General features: G+C 36.3%; 1 protein-coding gene across 1 annotated transcript; it reads left to right on the top strand.

The window, feature by feature from the left end:
- The first annotated feature begins 1,087 nt into the window (after positions 1 to 1,087).
- On the top strand, positions 1,088 to 22,060 carry LOC149836937 (serine/threonine-protein kinase 12-like). The gene is made up of 13 exons (XM_090005675.1): positions 1,088 to 1,250; positions 1,983 to 2,294; positions 3,322 to 3,396; positions 3,511 to 3,609; positions 5,019 to 5,104; positions 5,252 to 5,372; positions 8,462 to 8,541; positions 8,668 to 8,730; positions 8,832 to 8,947; positions 20,234 to 20,319; positions 21,246 to 21,367; positions 21,472 to 21,604; positions 21,683 to 22,060. The coding sequence occupies exons 2-13, from the start codon at positions 2,040 to 2,042 to the stop codon at positions 21,788 to 21,790; spliced, it is 1,344 nt and encodes a 447-aa protein (XP_089861801.1). The 5' UTR covers positions 1,088 to 1,250; positions 1,983 to 2,039; the 3' UTR covers positions 21,791 to 22,060.
- The last annotated feature ends 584 nt before the right edge of the window (positions 22,061 to 22,644 follow it).

Here is a 22,644-nt window from a genome sequence, read left to right as displayed (position 1 = left end):
AGATAAATCAAGCCTCAATGGGGCCTAGTCCGATAGACAAGAGGAGGTCTAGGTTCAAATCTCATTGGTGTTGCCTCTCGTGCAAGTAAAGGCGAGTAGACTCTTTGAGAGCAAAAGGGTAAGTGGCAGTTTTATTTATTTATTTTTACTCAAAGAAATCGCCCCAAGCGCAAAGACCTAGATAAGGACGACAGTCGACGGGAGCAGGGGACAAGGTCTCTATCCTTGTCCGTTTGCACAAGTTTTGATTTTAACCTCCATCCCCGACTTTATCCCCGTTTCATGTTCTCCTCCATCCTTGGTCCAAACGGGGTGAGGCGGGAGGAACCCCATTTTCCTTCAGTCCACTGTCATCCATAAAAAGTATTTTAGTATTTTACTAACAGGGATCGAGGTTTAGACATATTCGGTGAAGGCCTAATAATACTTCAGTTAAGAAATGAAAAAATATATTATTTAAAAGAGGTCAGGGTAGGCTTAAAAAGACTTGGTTTGAGATGATAGGAAATGATATGAATGCTTTAAACCTCACCGAGGACATGACATTGGATAGAAATGATTGAAGGAGAACAATTCATGTCGAAGACCCAAAATGATTTTTTTTTTTTGGTTCATATCACCAACCCCAATTGTTTTGGGACGAAGGGGTAGTTGTTGTTGTACAAACAGGGATCGGGGGATGGGATAGGACGGGGCAGAGAAAAGCATAAATCCATTCCCATTTCATGTCCTCTACTCCCGGTGGTCCAAACGGGATGAGGTGGGGGGGTGGGATCCCGTTTTCCACCGGTCAACTCCCATCCCTAGACCTACCCGTGTTGGCTCAGCCTACTTACTTATGGTCGCTGTCCTGTCCGCATGAAACTCCGAGGGCTTACCTTTATACTATCGGAGAAGTGACAGTATATTAGCAGGCTTATTCCAAAGCAACCAGGTCTCTTACCGTTACTCCAGACTAGCGTGATTTTTTTTTTCCGTTTCTCACGTAAAAAAGAAAAAAATCAATCCACTTTAATCACTTTCCGAGCCCTGGCGGGCCCACATTATCACCGTTTTTCTTTACCCCTTTTTCTTTTTCACTTGGAAAATCTGATTCCTGCCTTTCTGTTTCTCTGCCCTCCCTTTCCTTCTCTGCGTTTTCTATCATTCGACCACAGAAGCTTCCACGGTCTTCTTCCCCTTCGTCAGAAGATTCCATTACCTCGCAACGCGGAGAACGCCCTGATCCCTTGCTCCTTCTCGCTACAAAGGTAACGACAAGTTGGTTTTTCGATTCCCAATTCTATCATTTCTTGGTGCTAGACCGAAATTCTCTCTGTAGAGGGAAGAAATCCCCTCTAGGGTTGTATACTTTTAGGGTTTTGTCTTCTTATTCTCTGGTGCGTCTGCTGCAAATCTGTGTCGTCGTTCGGATTCGGCGTAATTGGTGGGGGTTTTTCTGTTTTGAATCTTGGGTGTTAAGTGTGAAGTCTAGTTCAGTCCAAGGGTTTTGGTGGAATTGGGGTTTATGGTTTTTGAATGGTTCTTTTGCACTTGAAGGGTTTAGGAGATTTGGGAATGTTAGGTTGATTTCCTTTTTTTTTTTTTGGCTGTTTGCTGATCTAAAATTGTTCCTGCGTTTGCGTATTAGCATTGGAGTTCGTCTTGTTTTTTTTTTTGTTGAAGTTATGTTATTGGTCTATAGTTCAATTGCCTTTTCTCGTTAGCTTCAATAATTGTGGTTGAATTCCACTCAGATCTACTCCTTAAAACCTGGAATAGTTCAATTTAATTTAAATAATTTTGGCAATGATACTGAGTTAAACTGCGATCGCTTCCTTTGCTCGAATCAGGGGCTTAGTAATGCTGTCATTGATTCTGAAATTTTGTGATTCAGGGTTTTCGAAAACCTTCGCACATTCGGCGTACCAAAAAATTGGATCTTATTTCCTTTTTGATCCTTTTTGTTTCTTGTTTTTGGTCGTGGTCTCTCCTTAATGGAGGAAAAGGCTCCTAGGAGGTTTGGTCTGGGGAGGCAATCTTCTCTTGCTCCAGAGACTATGGTTGCCGAAGTACCTATGGACTTGGTAATCCCGGAGGAGATCGATCCGACGCTCAGGCTGATGTATTTGGCAAACGAGGGCGATATGCAAGGGATTCAGGAGCTTCTTGATGCCAGAACGGATGTGAACTTTAGAGATATTGATGGGCGGACCGCCCTCCATGTTGCTGCGTGCCAAGGTAGAGTGGATGTTGTTGAATTGCTGCTTCAGCGAGGTGCCAAAGTTGATGTCCAGGACCGCTGGGGAAGCACGGTAAGAACCATTGGTAGTGGGCAAGTGTTGTTTTTGCATTCTGCGCATTTTTATTTGGGTGGTTTTCTTTTCCTCAGTTTTTTACTTGTGAAAACGTGAAATGATATCAATTTTTCCTTTTAATACATGCATAGATTTTCACAAAGTCTGAGATAGCTATAAATTTTGTTTCGTACATGATTATAAACGTATAAAACTACAAGAGAATGTATTCATGTGGTTCAATACTTTCTTAGCTTTAGCTGAACGGATAGATTTTCCCATCAAAACCATTACCACTATGCCATGTGAAATGAAGTGCTCTTTGAAGAAGTCTTTCTATTTTCCCACAAGTATGAATTGCATTGTTCTTGAATGAAATCGTGAAGCTACACAATAGTGTTAGAGATCTGAAGAACACTGAGGTATTTCTAATAGGCCAATTATTTGGGACCTTGCAAAACCATTTTTTCCCTATTTCTCTGTGTTTTTGCATTGAACCTCTGAAGTTACTTATCACTTGCCAAACAAATCCTTCCACTTCCATACATATGTTGATCAAGGTTGCAGAAGCAAAATGCTTTTAAATGTTGATTCATCACTAGGCTGGGATAATGAGATCAGCTGCATGTTAAGGTTAGTAAGCCGGGCACGAACATGGGGTGCTTGGCTTATGTAGGCTCCTGTGCCTCATGTGTGAGCGTGTGAGTGCGTTCATGCATCTCTCTCTCTCTCTCTCTCTCTCTCTCCAGGAGAAGGCTCCCATGGAGAGTTTATACACACATGTTTCTGGTTTCAGATTAACCTAAAAAAGTCTTGTTTCCCATTTCCATTTCCATTCTTGGCTACCTTGATACTTGCACTATTGAATATGGAACTGGGATTGTAACTTTGGGGAACAAGGTAATGGAAACAAACATTTCTCTTTGGAATCTTTGTGCATGTATTTTGACCCTTGATATGTCAATAGATTGACTAATGCCACACTGACCTGACCAAGGACCAGTGAGAGTGTTGCACTGAAATTAATTATTTTTCCTTCAAACAGCCTCTTGCAGATGCACTCTTTTATAAATACCATGACGTGTGCAAGCTTATGGAGAAATATGGAGCAAAACCATTGGTATACTTTTTCATGTCATAATTTAATTGTTTTCTATCAGATTATAAGCCTGGAATTTTCTGTTCTATTCATTAAGGATCATCAACCATACTTACTAGTGGTTTTTGCTATTAGAAGATGGCCCCCATGCATGTCCGAAATGTTCGGGAAGTTCCAGAATATGAAATTGATCCAAAACAGCTTGACTTCACTAACAGCATTCCTCTCACAAAGGTACTTGTTGGTTTCTCAGCAATTGCTTCACAAATTTTGTTCTGGTTTTGTTTTATTCTGTAGGTTATTCGATCACTTTTAACATTCACAGAAACTGGGTCTGACCTAGTGGGAAAATAAAAAGAGAACATATTTGATATATGACTCTCAGTTATGTTTACCGTATCATTGGCTGGTCATGTATATTAGTTGATTTTGAAAAGATGTCTGAGATGGAAACTAATCTTCTTAAACAAAAAAGGAGTTTTGTTGATGTTGGGAGACTAACTAGATTATTAGTCAAGAGTAGATGTCTAGGCTTTGGCCGGCTTCCATTTCCTTGCAAATTTATCGTTTTTATTCTTCTATTTCCTTATTTCTTTATTTTTGATGGCTTAATTTTTTTCTTAGGTTTTCTTATATTTTCTAATTTTTCTTAGGTTTTCTTATATTTTCTTTTGAAAACACTGATCTTAAAGTATTACATGATTTTCCTTGCCAAAGAAATCTGAATAACAAAATTTGTCACATTGGTAGTATGTAATACTTATGCATAATGAAGTAGAGAAGGTCCTGTCATGTCGGACTATTGGACAATCAGCCTTTTTACTGAAGGCCTATTTGTCTTGTAGCTCTCTTTTTCTCCTTGTACATGATATCCAATTCGTGTTTTTCTTTATATGCGAGATATTTTATTTGTTTGTATATATTTTTATGCATGTGTGCAAGTGCATGCATTAAGGCTTTAAGTAAAGGTGAGTCAAGCAATGTCTCTGCTCCTCTTGACTTCCCATCTGATCGTGTAACAGTAGCACTATCAGCCTGTCAAACCTTGCTTGTGGTGCCTCCATTGCATTACATCTGTTGGAAAATGTGGCGTAACAGTGTCATATGACTAAACTGAAGCAAATTACTAAGTTAAAGCAATTCATAGACAGTAACATCTACTATTCAACTCTCAAGGTTAATGAACAAGAAGTATGCAATTATCAGAAACTTTTTGCAAACAAATGTTGCATAATAAATAATCATAGATGACAGTGTCAAACTAAACATGACTTTACATTGACATAATGGATAGCAATGAACAAATTATTTTCACCATCAACAGAGAGATCTAATAGGTTAGTTGGTACTTGCTTAGCAGTTGGCATATCATGTACCCATAGATTTTTACGGTGCCAGTGCCTGCCCTATAACTGTCTGTATTACTTAACAGATGTATGTAATTGGAATATGTATGAATTAAGGTTCTGTGCCAAATGGGAACAGAATAGTGTGGTATAAGTTTTTTTTTTGGTGGCTGGCAACTTGAAAGTGTCAGCGGCAATAAAGCTTTAGAATATCTTTCCTCTAAAATGGTAGAAAAATAAAATTTGTTAGGATGCTTATTCTCATGGATTAACTTGTAATTCTGCTTACTTTTGCAGGGAACCTTCAGCATTGCATCATGGAGAGGAATTAAAGTTGCTGTAAAGAAGCTTGATGAGGATTTTATTACTGATGAGGAGAAAGTGTAAGTAACTTAATAAATGTTTGTTATTTGTTTTTCAGCTAAATGTAAATTTTGTACTTTTTGGTGATCGATATGTATGGACCATTCTTTTTCATGAGCTGAGTGGTTACCAGCCTTGCCCATTCTGATCTCAGGTTGATTCTACAGGAGGGCATTCCGAGATGAGCTGACATTGCTGCAGAAATTACGGCATCCCAATGTTGTCCAGTTTTTGGGTGCTGTAACTCAAAGCAGCCCAATGATGATTGTCACAGAATATCTGCCAAAGGTTTTTTTTTGTCTCCCATGCCTAGGATATTGAGATAACATTAAGTAAGATGGTAATAACCTAGAATATCAGGCTTTGTTATCTTGTATCTTGTCGAGTTGATATTTATTTAGTCCATCTTATCATTTAGTGGCTGTCTCTCCTAGTTGCAGCGTACATGAAAATGGGTTCTCTTTAGCAATCTATAGACCATGGAAAACCTGATATAGTTTGATCCTAAAGATCTGAGTCTTAAATTGCAGAAAAGAAAATAAATCACAAGATTACTGTTCCAAAGACAATGGAGGCCTTCACTTGCAGCTTTGGCTTGCTTCCTATGCTTTGTTACATCGTACTTCTATATGTCTGATTCTTTGAGGGAGAGCTACTGTGATATTGTAGAAGAAAATATGTATGACAAAATGCCTTCCTGAAAGCCAAACATCTCTTCTTTGCTGGAAGAAGTGCTGAAAGCCAAGCATCTCTTCTTAGTTGTTAAAATATATAATTATATATATTTACATTGAAAACATATATATATATATATATATATATATATATATATATATATATATATATATATATATATATATATATGTGTGTGTGTGTGTGTGTGTGTGTGTGTGTGTGTGTGTGTGTGGACTGTGGGTGAAGATGAAGTGTGATTTCTGAAAAAGAACTGTAAAACAGATCATATATGAAGTACACACAATCACACAGATATATAACTCGGAAATATAACTCACAAAGACACAAACATAACTCAGAAGCATCAACCATAAACAGATTATATTAAATTACAAACAGATTATATATAATTTACAGTACATACACAGATATATTTATATATAAATGCAGTATATAATATATAATATGCTGATATACAATATTAATAATACTATATTTCAGCATAATATAATATATATGCTGAAATGCAATATTAATAATACTGTCATTCAGCATATAATGCTGTATTATATGCTGAAATACAATATAAATAACAGGAAGAAAAAGAAAAAAAGAAATAGGAAGGAAAAACAAGATGGAGAAAATGAAAATGAAAGGAAAAGGAAAAAAAAGTTTTTGTGAACCGAGAAAGAAAGAGAGAGAGAGAGAGAGAGAGAGAGAGAGAGAGAGAGAGAGAGAGAGAGAGAGAGAGAGAGAGAGAGTACCCGGTACCTCCTTTTCTTCTTCTTCTTTCCAAAACCTGAGAGAGAGAGGAGAGAGTGAAAAAGGGGCAGATTGGGGCCCCCATTTTCTTTTTTATATGGGTTTAAGGTCAACGTAAAAAAAAAGGACCAACCTAGGCTTAAGACTAGGCGGAGCCTAGGTGCTAAAATAGGGCCCCATCGCCCAGACCTAGTCGCCCAGGCGGTGGGGCTGCGCCTAGATCGCCTAGGATGCCTAGGCGGCTCCACCTTTGACAACTAAGGAGCGCCCGCCTTTGACAACTAAGGATGTGTGTTTTCTTATGACATTTTCCTTAAAGACCCTTTTCTCCTAGACCTTTTGACTGTACACAAATTTCACTTTATTTGATGTGTTAATGGATAAATTTGACTCTCTCTCCCCATCTCTCTGGGAATTGATGACACTTTTATCGAATAAAATTGTCACATGTCCTCTGCTGGGAAAATTTCCCAAGCAAAAGGTCCTTTGTTAGACACTTTACCTTTTAAATATTTCCCATGTTTGATGGGCTCAAGGGGCAACCATGCGTCCTACACTTCTCCTGGTGAAACTTTCAATTTTCCTCCGCGATATAAAACCACATAGATAAGAACAAAGCATGTAATGCTTTTTCAGAAGATGTAAGATAACAGTTGAGAGCAATAAAACTCATGATAAATATGATTGGCAATTTCTCTTTGCATAGATCAGGATGATTTTCTCCTCTTTGCTACAACTTATGCTGCTGGTATGTCTCTGTCGCAGCAAGGCTATATTTTATTTCCATCATCTTGGAATACTTTTGTGAAACCTAACATTTTTTTTTTGTTTATTTCATGAAATATACGATTTTATTTCTGTTGTAGCTTTGTGTATTTAGTTTTTTCTTTTTACAAATCATTCTCTTGTGGGTTTTCAAAATTTTTTATGCTAAGATTATATGTATACCTGGTTGTTATTAATTATTAAATTGAAAGTTTTGGTGTTTTGTTAACAAGAATTTTCTCAGGTTTCTTTGTAGAAGTCACTTTGTAATTTTCACATGTACTAATAGAATTCAGGCAAACTTTTCATCCAATAGACAATGCAGTCCCAGCTATTGCCACTTCTCCAGGTAACTAGGTCTTTTAAAAAACTTATGGTGGTCAAATGAATATTTTTAAGAAGAAAGATAGCAATATCAATCTCATTGAATGAAGGGTATGAAAGAAAGATTGAATTTTTGAAAAATTTCTTTTATAATATATGAAAGATTGAAAGCTATGTCACATGGGTGCAGGTGCGACACGGGTGCTGAGCAATTTCAAATTTTTTGGACACGGGGATACTGCTATATATATATATATAAGACTCGGTCAAAGTTGTGCCCATTAGGGGTCACGGCTATATATATATATATATAACAATAATAAGACTCAGCTATATATATATATATATATAAAGATCATTTTTTGTTTAGTTTTTATATGTCTTTTGCCCTAAAAAATAGACAAAAATAGACTCGGTCAAAGTTGACCGAGTCCAAAATGTGGACGGACTCGGTCCCAATGCATTGACCGAGTCCAACACTTGGTTGACCACATCCGCCCCGTGTCAGGTACAGGCGACGCGGGTGCGTTGACCTTTTATCCGAGTCCGTGTGACTTAGATTGAAAGTTATTAAGATGTAGGAAAGGCAAATAGAACAAAAGAAACCACATATAAGTTGCATAAGAAAATAAAGATTTAGAATTGCGTGAAAGAACCACAAAATTATCATAATATACTTGAATTGCATGATTAAGTTTTTTTAACATTGTGAGATATCAAAAGCAACTTGATATTTTGCCTTTTCCGCCAATGTATCACAATAATATCTTGGTATTTCCAAAATATCACAATTTGGGTATCCTATGTTAGTAGTCCAAAGTCCTGACTCTTTAATTGATTACATTTCACAGGGGGACCTTCGTGAATACTTGAACAGGAAAGGGGCCTTAAGACCATTGATGGCAATAAAATTTGCGCTAGATATTGCTAGGTCTGTTGAAAGCACTGGCTTATTCTCTCGCTCTCTCTCATTTGATGATGTGACATCATATGGTTGTAAGCATTGTTTGTGATTGTGGGTTTCTGGGTCAAATCTCATTCCCTTCTACACTCTCAGGGGGATGAATTACTTGCACGAGCACAAGCCAGAGGCCATTATTCATCGTGACCTCGAGCCTTCGTAAGTGAAATGGAACTTGAATAGTTGCGCGTTTATATATTAGCTAACCAACATATCTGATCATTGCTCTCTTGCACTGGCTATTGCGAGTAAGACAACAGAAATATTCTGCGGGATGATTCTGGGCATCTGAAAGTTGCAGACTTTGGAGTAAGCAAGATGCTGAAAATGAGAAATACTGTAAAGGAAGATAGACCTCTAATGTGCCAAGACTCCTGTGAGTAGTATTAAAGATTTTCTCTCTGTTTGTTGCCAAAATTTGGGTTATTTTAATCATTGACTTGCTGGTTTTGGGCAATGTTTGCCTTGCTAAGGGTTTCTTCAGATTCCTTTTTCATTCTTCTTCTGCGGCATTTTATATATTTTCTAGGCTGGGTGTAGTAATGGTTGTTACTCAACTTACTTTGGCTGAGATGATCCTTTTGTTCTGGTGAATCTTGATCCTTTTGTTCTAGCCTTCTAGGCTTTCCAGTTGATTTGTTGTTGGTAGTCTATGTAACCTGTGTACTCCAAACCAGAGTTACCGGAAGCTTCTTAGATAGGTGGGAAGCTCGCTTCGGAAGCACGATACTCCTCGCTTCCGAAACTTGATGAGAACCTCGATTCCCCCACGCTTCTCCTATGCTTTCCACAAGCTTCATTTATTCTTATTATATGTTCTCTTACTCAACTTTTCATGTTTTTTATGTGTTTTCTCTAACTCTTCTCACTCACTTTCACGTGCTTTCGCTAGATTGGTACTTATCATTTTTAGATTTTGTTAAAAATTTAATTCTTACACTAAAAAATCATGAAATTTAGTATGTCACTTTTATTTTAGTTTTTATTTGTGTTTTATTTTGATTCTCATTCAATTCTTGAACTGGTGGCTTTCCTTTTCTCTGAAAAGCAATTTGGAGAAGGGTCCTTCAGTTAGATTGATGACTTTTCAATGGCTAATTGCATCTTAGGCCTCCAATCTCGAAGCTATGGCAATATCATCTTGGACGAATTTGTTGCTTTGACTTTCTCTCCCCATGACAACCCTAAGAATTCACAAACTCAATTCAGAACAATTCAAAATGAAAGTTTTCTTAATTGAAGTGCCTTGTGTCATCTTCAACCAATTCTGTGCTTCAATACCATTACCTGGAGTAAGCACCATGGCTTGTTTCCAATACTCGAACCTGAGCCTCCCAAAATTTCACCACTTGCACCTTTAGCACCTTTTTATTTTGACTTTTGTTGTAAGGCAATGTCTTTTGCTTGCAGTGTCCTTGCTAAAAACTTAATGTGCTTAAAGAGTATATATTTGACATGTAACTGCTAAAAGATGCGTAACAAACCTATTGTATTAGTGGGACCACAAAACACATGCATATTGCATAATAGATAAGAGGATAAATGTATATTAACCACCAATATATGCATAACTAGCAGGTTTTGTATTCTGATATCTCACATTATTATGTCCAACATTGCTGTCGTGTAACTTGTAAATTTATATGGATATAATGTTTAAATAATTTTCAAGCATGTGACAAATGGTTTCAATTATTACATAGCATTTCATCAAGTGCATCCCACATAAATTGCAAGAATGTGCACAAAATTGCCTCATTAAGTCATAATTTCTACATCATGGCTTAAATAGGCATAAATTGTGGAACATCCCCTCTACGTTCATAGATTGCGTTCAAAATGTCTTTTTGTAAGTCATACTGTTAGATGGAAATTGACATGGGTGTCACCTAGTCCTAAGTCACTATTTGGAACAAGGTCCTAGTTTATTTGCTTATGCAGAAAGTTGAGACTCAAAATTTGATTGCATAGGCATTTCTATGTAGTATGTACTATATTTTTACAGAGAAAACATAAAGAATGTTGCACACAATAATTTGACTAGAAGTGTCGAACCTGAGTTAAGTGTGTGTGCAACCCTGTCGTCCATATACTGGTGACTTGGCATTTGATTTTACATGATGCTGATAAATTTATGACCCCATGTTTAATGCTAAACATATGAGTTGACCAATTGTGGTAAAGTAAGATAGGCAGAAAGGTAGAATTACACATTAGCCAATGGGTCTAGGTTTTCATTTCCTTTGTGGATACCTGGAACTTGTTTATCAATAGAGGGAAAAAATCTATGAAACCATCTAGTCTTTTGTACTTCTAAATCTATCATATCAGGCTTTTAGAGTCTCTTTAAGACCATACAAAGCTTTTTTAAGTCTAAGAACTTTTCCATTTTCAATACTAAATCTCGGCGAAAGATCCATATAAACCTCCTTATTTAATTTTCCATTAAGAAAAATATTTTTAACATCAAGTTGATATATGGGCCATTTTTGAATAGATGCAACTGCTATGAGGGCCCTAACACTGGTGCAAAGGTTTTCTCATAATCAATTATATATTCCTGGGAATATCTTTTGGCAATTAACCTAGCTTTATATCTTTCTAGGGTCCCATCACTCTTGGTTTTAACCTTAAAAACCCATCCATCTTTTTTAAGGGTAAGAAAGTTATCTCCCAAGGTTTTGCTTTTTTGAGAGCATCTAATTCTACCTTCATTGCTTTAACCCATTGTGGAAGATTTTTATCTTCATTATAGGAATGTAAGGCTATCAAACAAGCTCTATAATTTGGTGTCAAAGCATCATATGATACAAACCTACTAAGAGGAATAGAGACATGATTGGATCTTCTAAGTGGGGTTTCTTCCATAGAGGAATCATAAATATATTTTTCTAAGGCACTTGGAGGGTTTCTTTGCTCACTCCAGGTATACACTGTATTGGTTTATCAATAATATTATCATTACTTGATTCGGCATTTTCAATATTAGAATGCCCATCATTATCACCATTATCACTCAAAGAATTACCATTTGAAGAAACATCATAAAAGGTGAATTCTTCTTGTGGTAAGAAATCAAATAAGTTGTAATTTACTTCCTATTTTTTCTTAGTCATCTCAAGTCCATTTTCATTTTCTAAAAACGTCATGTCCTTAGAAATATAAAGTTTGTTATTCTTAAAGTCAAAACATTAAAATCTTTTTTATTTTCTCCATAACTCATGAAGGCACATTCAATGGCTTTTGGAGATAATTTATCTTTCTTATGCAAAACGACAAAACATTTGCAACCGAAGATTCTCAAATGTTTATAATCGAGAGTTCTTTCAAATAGTTTTTCATATGGAGAAACATTTTGAAGAGATGATAAGGGCATTTTATTTATCAAATAAGTTGATGTTAGAACGACCTCGGCCCAAAAACTCTTTGAAACATTTTTAGAGATAAGTAAGGTCCTAGCGGTTTCTATAATATGTCTATATTTTCTTTCGACTAGTCCGTTTTGTTGAGGAGTCATTAGACATGATTTTTGATGACAAATACCATTTTGTTTTAAATAAATTTTGAAATTCATTTGATAAGTATTTACCACTCGAGTCAGATCTAAGGATGAAAATATTGCTTTGAAATTGATTTTTAATAATCATATGAAATTCTTTAAAGTAAAAAAATATATTAGATTTGAGATTAAGGAAGTAAATCTATACATATCTAGTGAATTCATCAATAAATGTAACATGATATGAATATCCTCCTTTTGATATGACTGGGGAAAGCCCCTGAATGCACTAATTCAAGAGGTCTTTTAGAGACAAATGTTTGATTTGAAAATTGAATAGCTTTCATTTTTTCAAAAATATAATTTTTGCAAATTAAATCTTTCTCGTTACAAAAATTTTCCCCCAAAGAGAAAAGATACGTCTTTGAATAACTTACACTTTTTTGTGCCAAGTTTCAATGTCTTTATCTTGGACATAATTGCAAAATACTTATGATGGAAGATTCAAAGAGTCCATGAAGTAAAGATTGTTAAAATATGTATATATATACATATACTTATATATATATATATATATATATACATTCGTATATATATAAGTATATATATACATATATGTATATATATACGTATTCTCTTTTATTGAAATGCCCGATAGGGGTATTCTTGTAAATCAGCCAATGTACTTTTTATTTTTACCTTTTTCCTTTTTTATTTTTTTCTTTTTATTTTCTTTCTTTTGGATGACTACAAGGGGCCCCACTCTTGTAGTCGTTGGGGCCCCAACGGTCAGATTTCTGACCGTTGGAGCTCCCAACGACTACAAGGGAGCCCCCTTGTAGTCCCTTCTTTGAGCCTCCCTCCTCTATAAATAGAGGAGGTGTTCTCCTCTTGTAGTATGGGTTTTTCACCCTTCTCTTCCTTTCTTCAATAATTATCCAACTTATGACTTTAAGTCATTTTCTATATTTGAGAGTTTTGTGTGTGCACATTTGGTGTTTGTGTTCTTGGCTCTAGTAGTCGCTCTTAAAGAGTGACTTTTGCTCTATTGGTGCTTCCGCCTCTTTTCATTACATGGTATCAGAGCTCGGTTGGTGATTGGGTTTTTCTTTGGAACGTGTGACTCTCATTTTTTGAAGAAAGGAAGGACTTTTTGGTGCCGATGGAACGTGACTCTAAAGTGGAGCTTTCTTTTAAGCTAAATGGGTCCAACTATCTCATGTGGGCCTCCGCCATGGAAAATCATCTTAGAGGTAAGAAACTTTGGGGTTTTGTTATGGGAACTACTCCCGAACCCTCTCTTGTTCTCACCAAAATCGAAAATGAAGTTGAAAAAGCTTTAGATGGCGATGAGCGCATCAAAACCATTAATGATCATCAATCCAAAATTGAGGATTGGGAAAGTAACCATGCCAAAATTTTGGCATGGTTTATGAACAATGTTGACCTTAAAAATTGTGCTAATATTGCCAAATTTAGAAGGGCCAATGAGGCTTGGTTTTTCCTTAAAGGTATGTATACCCAAAAGAATCTTTCTCGACAATTTTTTTGTCAAGAAAAAATTCGTTCCACCAAACAAATGGACATGAGTGTCCAGGACTATTTTAGCTCTTTAACTCCTCTTTGGGATGAACTTGCTCTTCTTGAGCCTAAGTGGGTGGCTCCGGAAGATATTGAATTAAGGAGGGAACAAATTGAAAAGGAACATTTTTTTCAATTTCTTCATGGTCTTCGCCCGGAATTTGAACAAGTAAGGGCATCTCTTCTCCATAGAAGCAAAGCCCTACCTATTGAAGATGACCTTGCCGAAATATGTCAAGAAGAAACTCGACTTGGCTTGAGCATTAAGAGTGCCGTTACTAGGCTCAGATCGAATGTTAAAGCATATAGACCTCCCCATTTTAACAAAAATAGTAATGGGCCTAGAAAGGGAATAATATGCCATTATTGTAATGAACCGAGACACATTAGACCGGTTTGTCCAAAACTCAAAGGAAAGGTAGCCGCGGTTGGGGAAAATTCTCCAAAGAAGGAAGAAAGTACCAAAGAAGGAGATCTCAAAGAAACTCTAAATCACATCTCCGAAGTTCTCCAACATCTTCTCAAGACTTCTCCTTCAACATCCGGGGCCGCCATCGCCTACTCTTCATCACCTCCAGATATGTGGATACTAGACTCCGGTGCTTCTTTTCATATGACATCTCATAAAAACTCTCTTTCAAATTGTTTTTTCCGAACCCATATCCTCTTGTGTTTCAAGGGCCGATGGTACATCATTAAAAATTGAAAGTATTTGATCACTTGATTTTAAAAACTTTGTCGTTCCTAAAGTAAGAATCGTTCCTAAAATTAATTTAAACCTTTTTTCCGTATCTCAAATCACCGATCATGGATGCCAAGTCTCTTTCTCACCTAAAGATTGCACCGTGCAGGATCTCCAGTCAAGGAAGCTGATTGGGCAAGGCCATAGAAGGGGTGACCTCTACTTTATGGATTTTTTGACTCTTCCATCTAAGTCATCTTGCAATCTTGTAAAAGACAAAAGTATTGGAATATGGCATGAGAGACTTGGTCATCCAAATTTTGTAAAAATGTCTCTTTTTCCGTTTTTGAACAATACTTGTAAAGACAATCACATGACTTGTAAAGATTGCATTTTTGGGAAATCTAAAGCTACTCCATTTCCTCAAAGAAGTTACTTTACCACTCGGCCATTTGAACTTATTCATTCCGATGTGTGGGGACCTTCCCCTATTTTGTCTAAAGGAGTTTTTTCGTATTACGTGGTCTTTATTGATGACTTCACTCGATTTACGTGGATTTACTTCCTAAGTCGCAAATCCGAAATTTTCTCCTTCTTTAAAGAATTTCATGCAATGGTCAAAAATCAATTTTTAGGAAATCTATCTATTCTTAGGTCCGATTCAGGGGGCGAATATATGTCCAATGATTTTCAAAACTATTTAAAAGAAAATGAAATTTGTCATCAACGTTCTTGCCCCAACACTCCGCAACAAAATGGTCTTGCGGAAAGAAAGCATAGACACATAATAGAAACTACAAGAACGTTATTAATTTCAAGAAATATTCCAAAATCCTTTTGGGCCGAACCGGTTCTAACCTCTACATATCTTATCAATAGAACTCCTTTATCCTCTTTGAAAAATCTTTCTCCATTTGAAAAACTTTACAATATGTCTCCCGATTATAAAAGACTAAGAATTTTTGGATGTAAATGTTTTGTTCTAACTCACAAGAATGATAAACTTTCTCCTAGGGCTATTGAATGTATCTTTTTGGGATATGGCAAAAAACAAAAAGGTTATCGATGTTTTGACATACTTAAAAACAAGCTTTATATCTCTAAAGATGTCACATTCCTTGAAGAGGAAAATGGTTTTTTGCACCAACCAAATGAGAATATTGATTATTCCTTTCTATTTGACTTGTTGCCTAAAGAAAACATCATAGATGATCATATTGATCCTAGTGAATCCCTTAGTGAAGATCTTTTTGAACATCCGAGTGATGATCAAAACTTAGAAGAAAATGTTTCAAGACAAATTCAAGTCTACTCTAGAAGGAATGAAAGAAATCCTCCTTGTGCCCTTGAAAATTTTTCCCAAAGTGAGTCCATCGATGAGACCTCTCAAAGAAGATCAAATCGGATTTCCAAAATACTAAATAGATTTGTTTCTTATGATTCCTTTTCTCCTAACTTTCGAGCATGCCTACTTGCTCTTCACTCCTTTCATGAACCATCTCATTACAATGATGCTAAGCAATATGCTCATTGGAATGAAGCTATGGAACTAGAACTTAATGCTCTTAAAAAGGCACAAACTTGGGAAATCATTGATCCTCCCAATGGCAAGAAACCCATTGGATGTAGATGGGTTTTTAAAGTAAAAACTAAGAGTGATGGTTCATTGGAAATATATAAGGCTAGGTTGGTAGCCAAGGGATATGCCCAAGAGTAGGGTAGATTATGATGAAACTTTTGCCCCAGTTGCTCGAATGACTAGTGTTCAAGCTCTTATTGCTATAGCCTCAGTAAAAAATGACCAATATTTCAACTTGACGTCAAAAATGCTTTTTTGAATGGTAATTTAAATGAAGAAGTTTATATGGAACCGCCTCCAGGTATGAATTTAAATGGAAAAATTTTGAAAATAAAAAAGGCTTTATATGGACTTAAGCAAGCTCCTAAAGCTTGGTATGATAGGTTTAGTAACGTATTAATCAATTTAGGATTTTCTTCTTGCTATACTGACACTGCTCTTTTTATTAAAAGGACAGGTGACTCCATTATTATGCTTCTACTATATGTTGATGATATGATCATTACTGGGAATGACAAAAAGGGAGTAAATGATGTAAAGTCCATGTTAAAAGAAACTTTTGATATGTCTGACCTTGGTTATTTGAGATATTTTTTAGGGATTAAAGTGGTTTATTCCCCGCGAGGATATATCCTATCTTAAATGAAATTAGCTGCAGAAATTTGTACCAAGTCAGGAATATCTGATGAAAAGAAAGTTGAGACTCCCGAAGTTATTAATGCAAAACTGAGACTTGAAGATGGTGTTCTACTTGAGGATCCAACCCCTTACCGTCAATTAATCGGATCTCTCACCTATTTATCCATCACACGTCCAGACATAGCTCATGCGGTTCATGCAGCAAGCCAGTTTCAGCATGCACCTACTTCGGTTCATATGGCAGCCGTAATGAAAATTGTGCGATATATCAAAAATACTATATCCAAGGGACTCTTCTTATCCTCTTCCTCATCTCTTGACTTAACTGCTTTTACTCATGCTGACTGGGGAGGAAATCCCAATGATCGTATCTCAATAACGGGTCTTTGTATTTTTTAGGTGAATCCCTCATTTCGTGGAGATGCAAGAAGCAACAGAAGGTTTCACTGTCATCCACTGAAGCTGAATATCGGGCCATGACAATGACAACTATGAAAATCGTATGACTCAGAAGTCTCCTTGCTGACATGGGCGTCCCCATTTCCACTCCCACCAAGCTCTGCTGTGATAACAAAAGTGCGATATACATTGCCAACAATCACACCTTTCATAAGCAGACCAAGCATATCGAAATGGATTGCCATTATGTTCGAGACGAATACCTCAGAGGGACTATCTCATTACCATATGTTACTTCAGAGTATCAACTAGCTGACTTCTTCACCAAGGCGCTCCCAACTCCACGATTTATGTTTCTCCTTAGCAAACTTTCGGTCTTCTCCCCGTAAAGTTTGAGGGGGCGTGTTAAAATATGTATATATATATACATATACTTATATATATATATACATTCGTATATATATAAGTATATATATACATATATGTATATATATACGTATTCTCTTTTATTGAAATACCTGATAGGGGTATTCTTGTAAATCAACCAATGTACTTTTTATTTTTACCTTTTACCTTTTTCCTTTTTTCCTTTTTCCTTTTTTATTTTTTTCTTTTTATTTTCTTTCTTTTGGATGACCACAAGGGGCCCCACTCTTGTAGTCGTTGGGGCCCCCTTGTAGTCCCTTCTTTGAGCCTCCCTCCTCTATAAATAGAGGAGGTGTTCTCCTCTTGTAGTATGGGTTTTTCACCCTTCTCTTCCTTTCTTCAATAATTATCCAACTTATGACTTTAAGTCATTTTCTATATTTGAGAGTTTTGTGTGTGCACATTTGGTGTTTGTGTTCTTGGCTCTAGTAGTCGCTCTTAAAGAGTGACTTTTGCTCTATTGGTGCTTCCGCCTCTTTTCATTACAAAGATCTCCTCTTCTATGGCCTTTCTCAATCCGCTTCTCGGACCGAAGATTCTGTAGAAAGCAACCCTTAGATGAGAAAGAAATTTCACATTCATGACCAGTTATTTGAGAAACCAAAAAAAGATTTAAATTTAATTTTGGAACAACTCTAATATTTGAAACATGAAAATTTGAGAAGAATCTAAAGTTCCAATACTTTTAATTTGCAAGGATGTTCCATCGGCGGTGAAGACATAATTTTTTTTTCAATTAGTGCATAAATTAGATAGATAATTTTTATGTGGAGTCAAGGATTCAAGAGCACATACCGGAAGGAGAGGATGATGCCATCGTGGCCCCCAAAGTTGATAGAGATTAGAGTAGTTGTTGGAGTGCCTCCGATAGTTGAGTAAGTGAAAAAGTGTCTTTTCCTTTTCTAGTGAATTTTTCTTTCTTTGGTGTGGTCTCTTCAACGGAAGCTACATTGTTTTTGGAGATTTTATTGAGCTTGGGGAAATTAGGCTTCATGTGTCTCGGTTCATGGCAATGGTGGTAAATATCTTTCCTATATCTACCATTATATTATTTTGCCTCCCAAAGTGTGGAGGCTTATAAGGTTTCACATGGTTGTTGGGTTTAGAGATGGCTAACACTTCATCTTCCCCTTTAACCATACCAAAACGAGTTTTCTCTTGGCAAACCTTGCAACTGCATCTTCCAAGGGAACAAGTTTAAATCTACGAAGAATGGAGGATCTAACTTGCTCAAATTCGGGCCTAAGTTTACGTAAAAATTGAAAAAAATATTCTTTTCTATTTGTTCTTTTCTTAATTCTACGTCTTCGCTAGCATCTGGTTTGGGTTTAATAAGACTTAATTCATCCCATAGCGGACCTAGAGAACTAAAATAATCATGAACACTCATTTCACCTTGTTTGATGGTTCACATTTTTTCTTGCAAGAAAAATTGTCTTGCACGGTCCTTTTAGGTATACATTCCCTTCATAAAGAACCAAGCCTGATTGACTTTACGAAATTTGGCAATATTGACCCATATCTTGAGCTCAACATTGTTCATAAACTATGCAAGAATCTTAACTTGGTTACTTTCTCAATCCTCTACCTTAGTTTGGTGATCTTGAATAGCTTTCATACGTGCGTCATCTTCCAAGGCTTTCTCTTGATCTCCTTCTCTTTTGGTGAGCTTGAGTTGTTGTTCCGGGATCTAGTCCATCACATATCTCCAAAGTTTTTTGCCTTTGAGGTTATTTTTCATTGCGGATGCCCACACTATTTTGTTGGAGCCATTTAGCTTGAAGGATAAATCAATCTTTTGTTCATGCTCCATCTTGAGTGATAGAAGAGAGAGGAGGAAAAAAGAGAACAAAGATCCTGAAAGAATATTTCCACTTGAGTCACCATGAGCACCGCAAACACTTTGATGATGCTTCTCATAAGACCAAGAGCACTATGGCTCTGATACCATGTAATGAATGCCACTAAGGGCTTACAAGATCACAATCACAATGTGCACAAGCACAAGTCCACTAAGGGACAATACATTAGCCAACAAAGGGCAACACAAAAGAATAAAAAATGTATTCAATTTATTGAGTAAATGCTTTAGTAAAAAGCATAAGGGAATAGGAGGAAACACCCCTATTTATACAACAAAAAGGGAGAGTGGGGGGCCATTGGAGGCTCCCACATAAAGACATTGGCAGCCCCCAACGGTCACGTTTGTGACCATTAGGGAGCACCAATGTCTCTATGGTCTTATGACCATAGAGCCCTCAATGGCTTTATTAATTACAATAAAATAAAATAAATAAAAAGAAATAGCAGTTTTATAAAAACAATTATTTATTACATATGTGAAAAGACAAATGCCCCTAATGGGCATTAGCTATTACAAAACTGAATATATATATATATATATATATATATATATATATATATATATATATATATATATATATATATATATATATTAACTGTCTCGTGGTTGGGTATGATTTTGACCCAGAAATACACCATTTTGAGCTTAGCAACTCATATATATGTGCTAATAGTTCCAAAAAAAAAAGTTTGGAGGTGTCTCTTTGAAGTCATCGCCTGCGTATGACATAATCTGTATATTTTCTTGTCAAATATTCAGTAGAATATAGGGCAAAGGGCTTGCAACACATTACCCTTGTTGTAACACTAAGCTACATCTGCGAAATGAAGGTCTAAGGATATGAATTATTTATGGGCTTTCTTTTGTTTTTTTGAGACAGCTCAAATTGTTATGACTCTTCTATTAGCTTGTGATCTAATTGTTTTCCCATGGTTGCATTATTTCTTGTTTTTGTGTTTCCTATTTTCTGAAGCAAATTTATTAAATGGACAGGTAGATATGTAGCTCCAGAGGTTTTTTTAAATGAAGAATATGATACTAAGGTGGATGTTTTCTCGTTTGCTCTTATTCTACAAGAGGTAATATAAGCTCTGTGTCTTTTTTTCTCCTTTCCTCCAAGATTACCAACTGTTTCTACAATTATATGTTGTTGCTCACATGTAGGTAAACCAGAACATGGAAGTTCCTGTCTGCGTACTTGTGGTTCTCTAGCAGACTGGGCTTTTTGTTTATACAGTACCCGCCATTTTTTTTTTCCTGGCTAAAGGCACGAGTATGTGCTGTTAATGAAGATAGAAGCAAGATGAACCATAATTTTCTCTCATAGTTTATAGATAAAATTTGTGTAACTAATGTGCCTCAAAGTTATTTTTATTTCTTATACGCCACTTATCCCTTGAATCCTTGGATAATTGATGCTTATGCATATCCCTATCAAGGTTATCTTTTATATATAAAATAAGACCCTTTTTTTTTCTCAAATGAATGTTATCCATGTTTTTGTCTTGCTTTGCGTTTCAGATCCTTTTGATATGATGTAGCTCTTAAATTCTTTGTAATTGGGACCTTCATTCGGTGTAGAGAGGTGCTATGGACAATGATCACGATGATGCAATTGATAGAAAATATGTTCAATCTTGGTAGTTTTGACATAGAAAAATGTTTGAAGATTTAACATGCAAGTGACCAATGCTACCTTCTGAAGTCTTCTACTGAAGCTACTTCATCCGATTTTCTTTATGCAAGTTTGCTGAAAATGGACTTAATTCTTGCTTTCCTAATGATGGATAACCAGAGGCCCTTACGTACATATTTAGTGTTTCATGTTGCAAATTTGTGTTAATGAGAACTTCTAATTAGTGTGCTAATCACAATAATTAGTAGGGGAGAATGAAATTCTTTTGCATCCCTTGGATTCCTCTTGTTATTACCAACTAGAATAAGTAGAATTTTGCTCGGTTCAATTTTCTGCAAAGAAATTTCATCATCTTTTTGACATTCTCAGATGATAGAAGGATGCCCACCGCTTCTTGGGAAGCAAGAAGACGAGGTTCCAAAAGCTTATGCTCGCAAAGAAAGGCCCCCTTTCAGAGGTCCGGGAAAGCTTTACCCACATGGTCTTAAAGAGTATGTTCTTTGACATGGGTTGAAGCTTTTCATTATTGATGCTTGCACAAATGTTCTAATAGGAGTTTTTTTTTCGGAGGAATCTAATAAGAGGTTATTGGCAGATTAATAGTAAGATGTTGGGATGAGAAGCCTGCTGAGAGGCCATCATTTCGAGAAATCATAGCCTGCTTGGATGACATCAATCAGGAGATGACCTCGAAGAAGAATTGGAAGGAGTTTTATAACGGCAAACTCGTAAGGATGCATCAAGTTTTCATTTCCTGTACTCTTAAAATTAAGATGTTGATCTGATGCATTGTATTTTATGTTCAGACGAAGCCATTGGGGTGCTTCCACAAAATCGAAGCTATTTGGACCTCGCGGCACAAGAAAGATCAAATTGAACCCGGCTCCTCTTTCTTTGATCATTCCAGAACTTGATCATTTCTCATTTTGTATACTTCATTTCTTTTTTATTTGAAGATATCAATGCTGTGTCTCTGCCTGAATCATGAAAGTGGTGGAAGTTTGGTATTGCAAAGTGAAAAGTGTGCATGTTATGTATATTTTTTGTTTCTTGTGTCATTTGGCACACATCAAACACGAAATTGGTATGCGTTAGCAAGTACAAGCTGCTTTAAATTATGCTTGATTGTTCTAACAAAGCTTGCTAATGCCATTTAACAATGGCAATCCTGTTGGAGTGGTAAATTCTGTTGTTTTCATATGAATCAAAGGGAAAAAGAGTTTATGGTTCTCACGGATCTGTTTGTTTCTCACGGATCTTTTTGTATTAAATGGGGTTGCAATCCCTTATCTGGGGAAAGCATTTTCTCATGGAGCCATCGAGTTTCATGTGTTTTTTATGAAATCTCTCTTGCACGGCCACACTTTAAACAGGTGGTCCTCAGAGAAACAGGTTGAGAAGAGGGCACTGTTCTGGTTGCATATCTGAGATGGATTTGGTTTTGATTCTGCCTGTTCTGGATGTTTAGTTTTCCTTTGACAACAAAATGAAATGGTTAAATTTGATAGGAATTTGACCTATTTTATCAGGTTTGATTTCACAAGGAGGATTCAAGCTAAGATCCAATAATTGGTTCATAGATAATGGAGTCTGGTTGTGCTTGTCGCCAAATGTAGGCTACCTAGGTGCTGCCTAGACTTGATCATTTTGGGGGTGTTTGATTGCTCGAACAGAACTGTGTAGAACAGATTTATCTAGACATTGCTGGTCAAGCATAGAGGTGTTTTGGATAAGCTGAGTTTTTGTCCCAATAATTCTGCTTTTTTTT

Source organism: Nuphar pumila, chromosome 5, assembly GCF_984573655.1.
Source record: "Nuphar pumila chromosome 5, dmNupPumi1.hap1.1, whole genome shotgun sequence".
Taxonomy (NCBI): Eukaryota; Viridiplantae; Streptophyta; class Magnoliopsida; order Nymphaeales; family Nymphaeaceae; genus Nuphar; species Nuphar pumila.
This window is presented reverse-complemented; position numbering and strand designations above follow the sequence as displayed.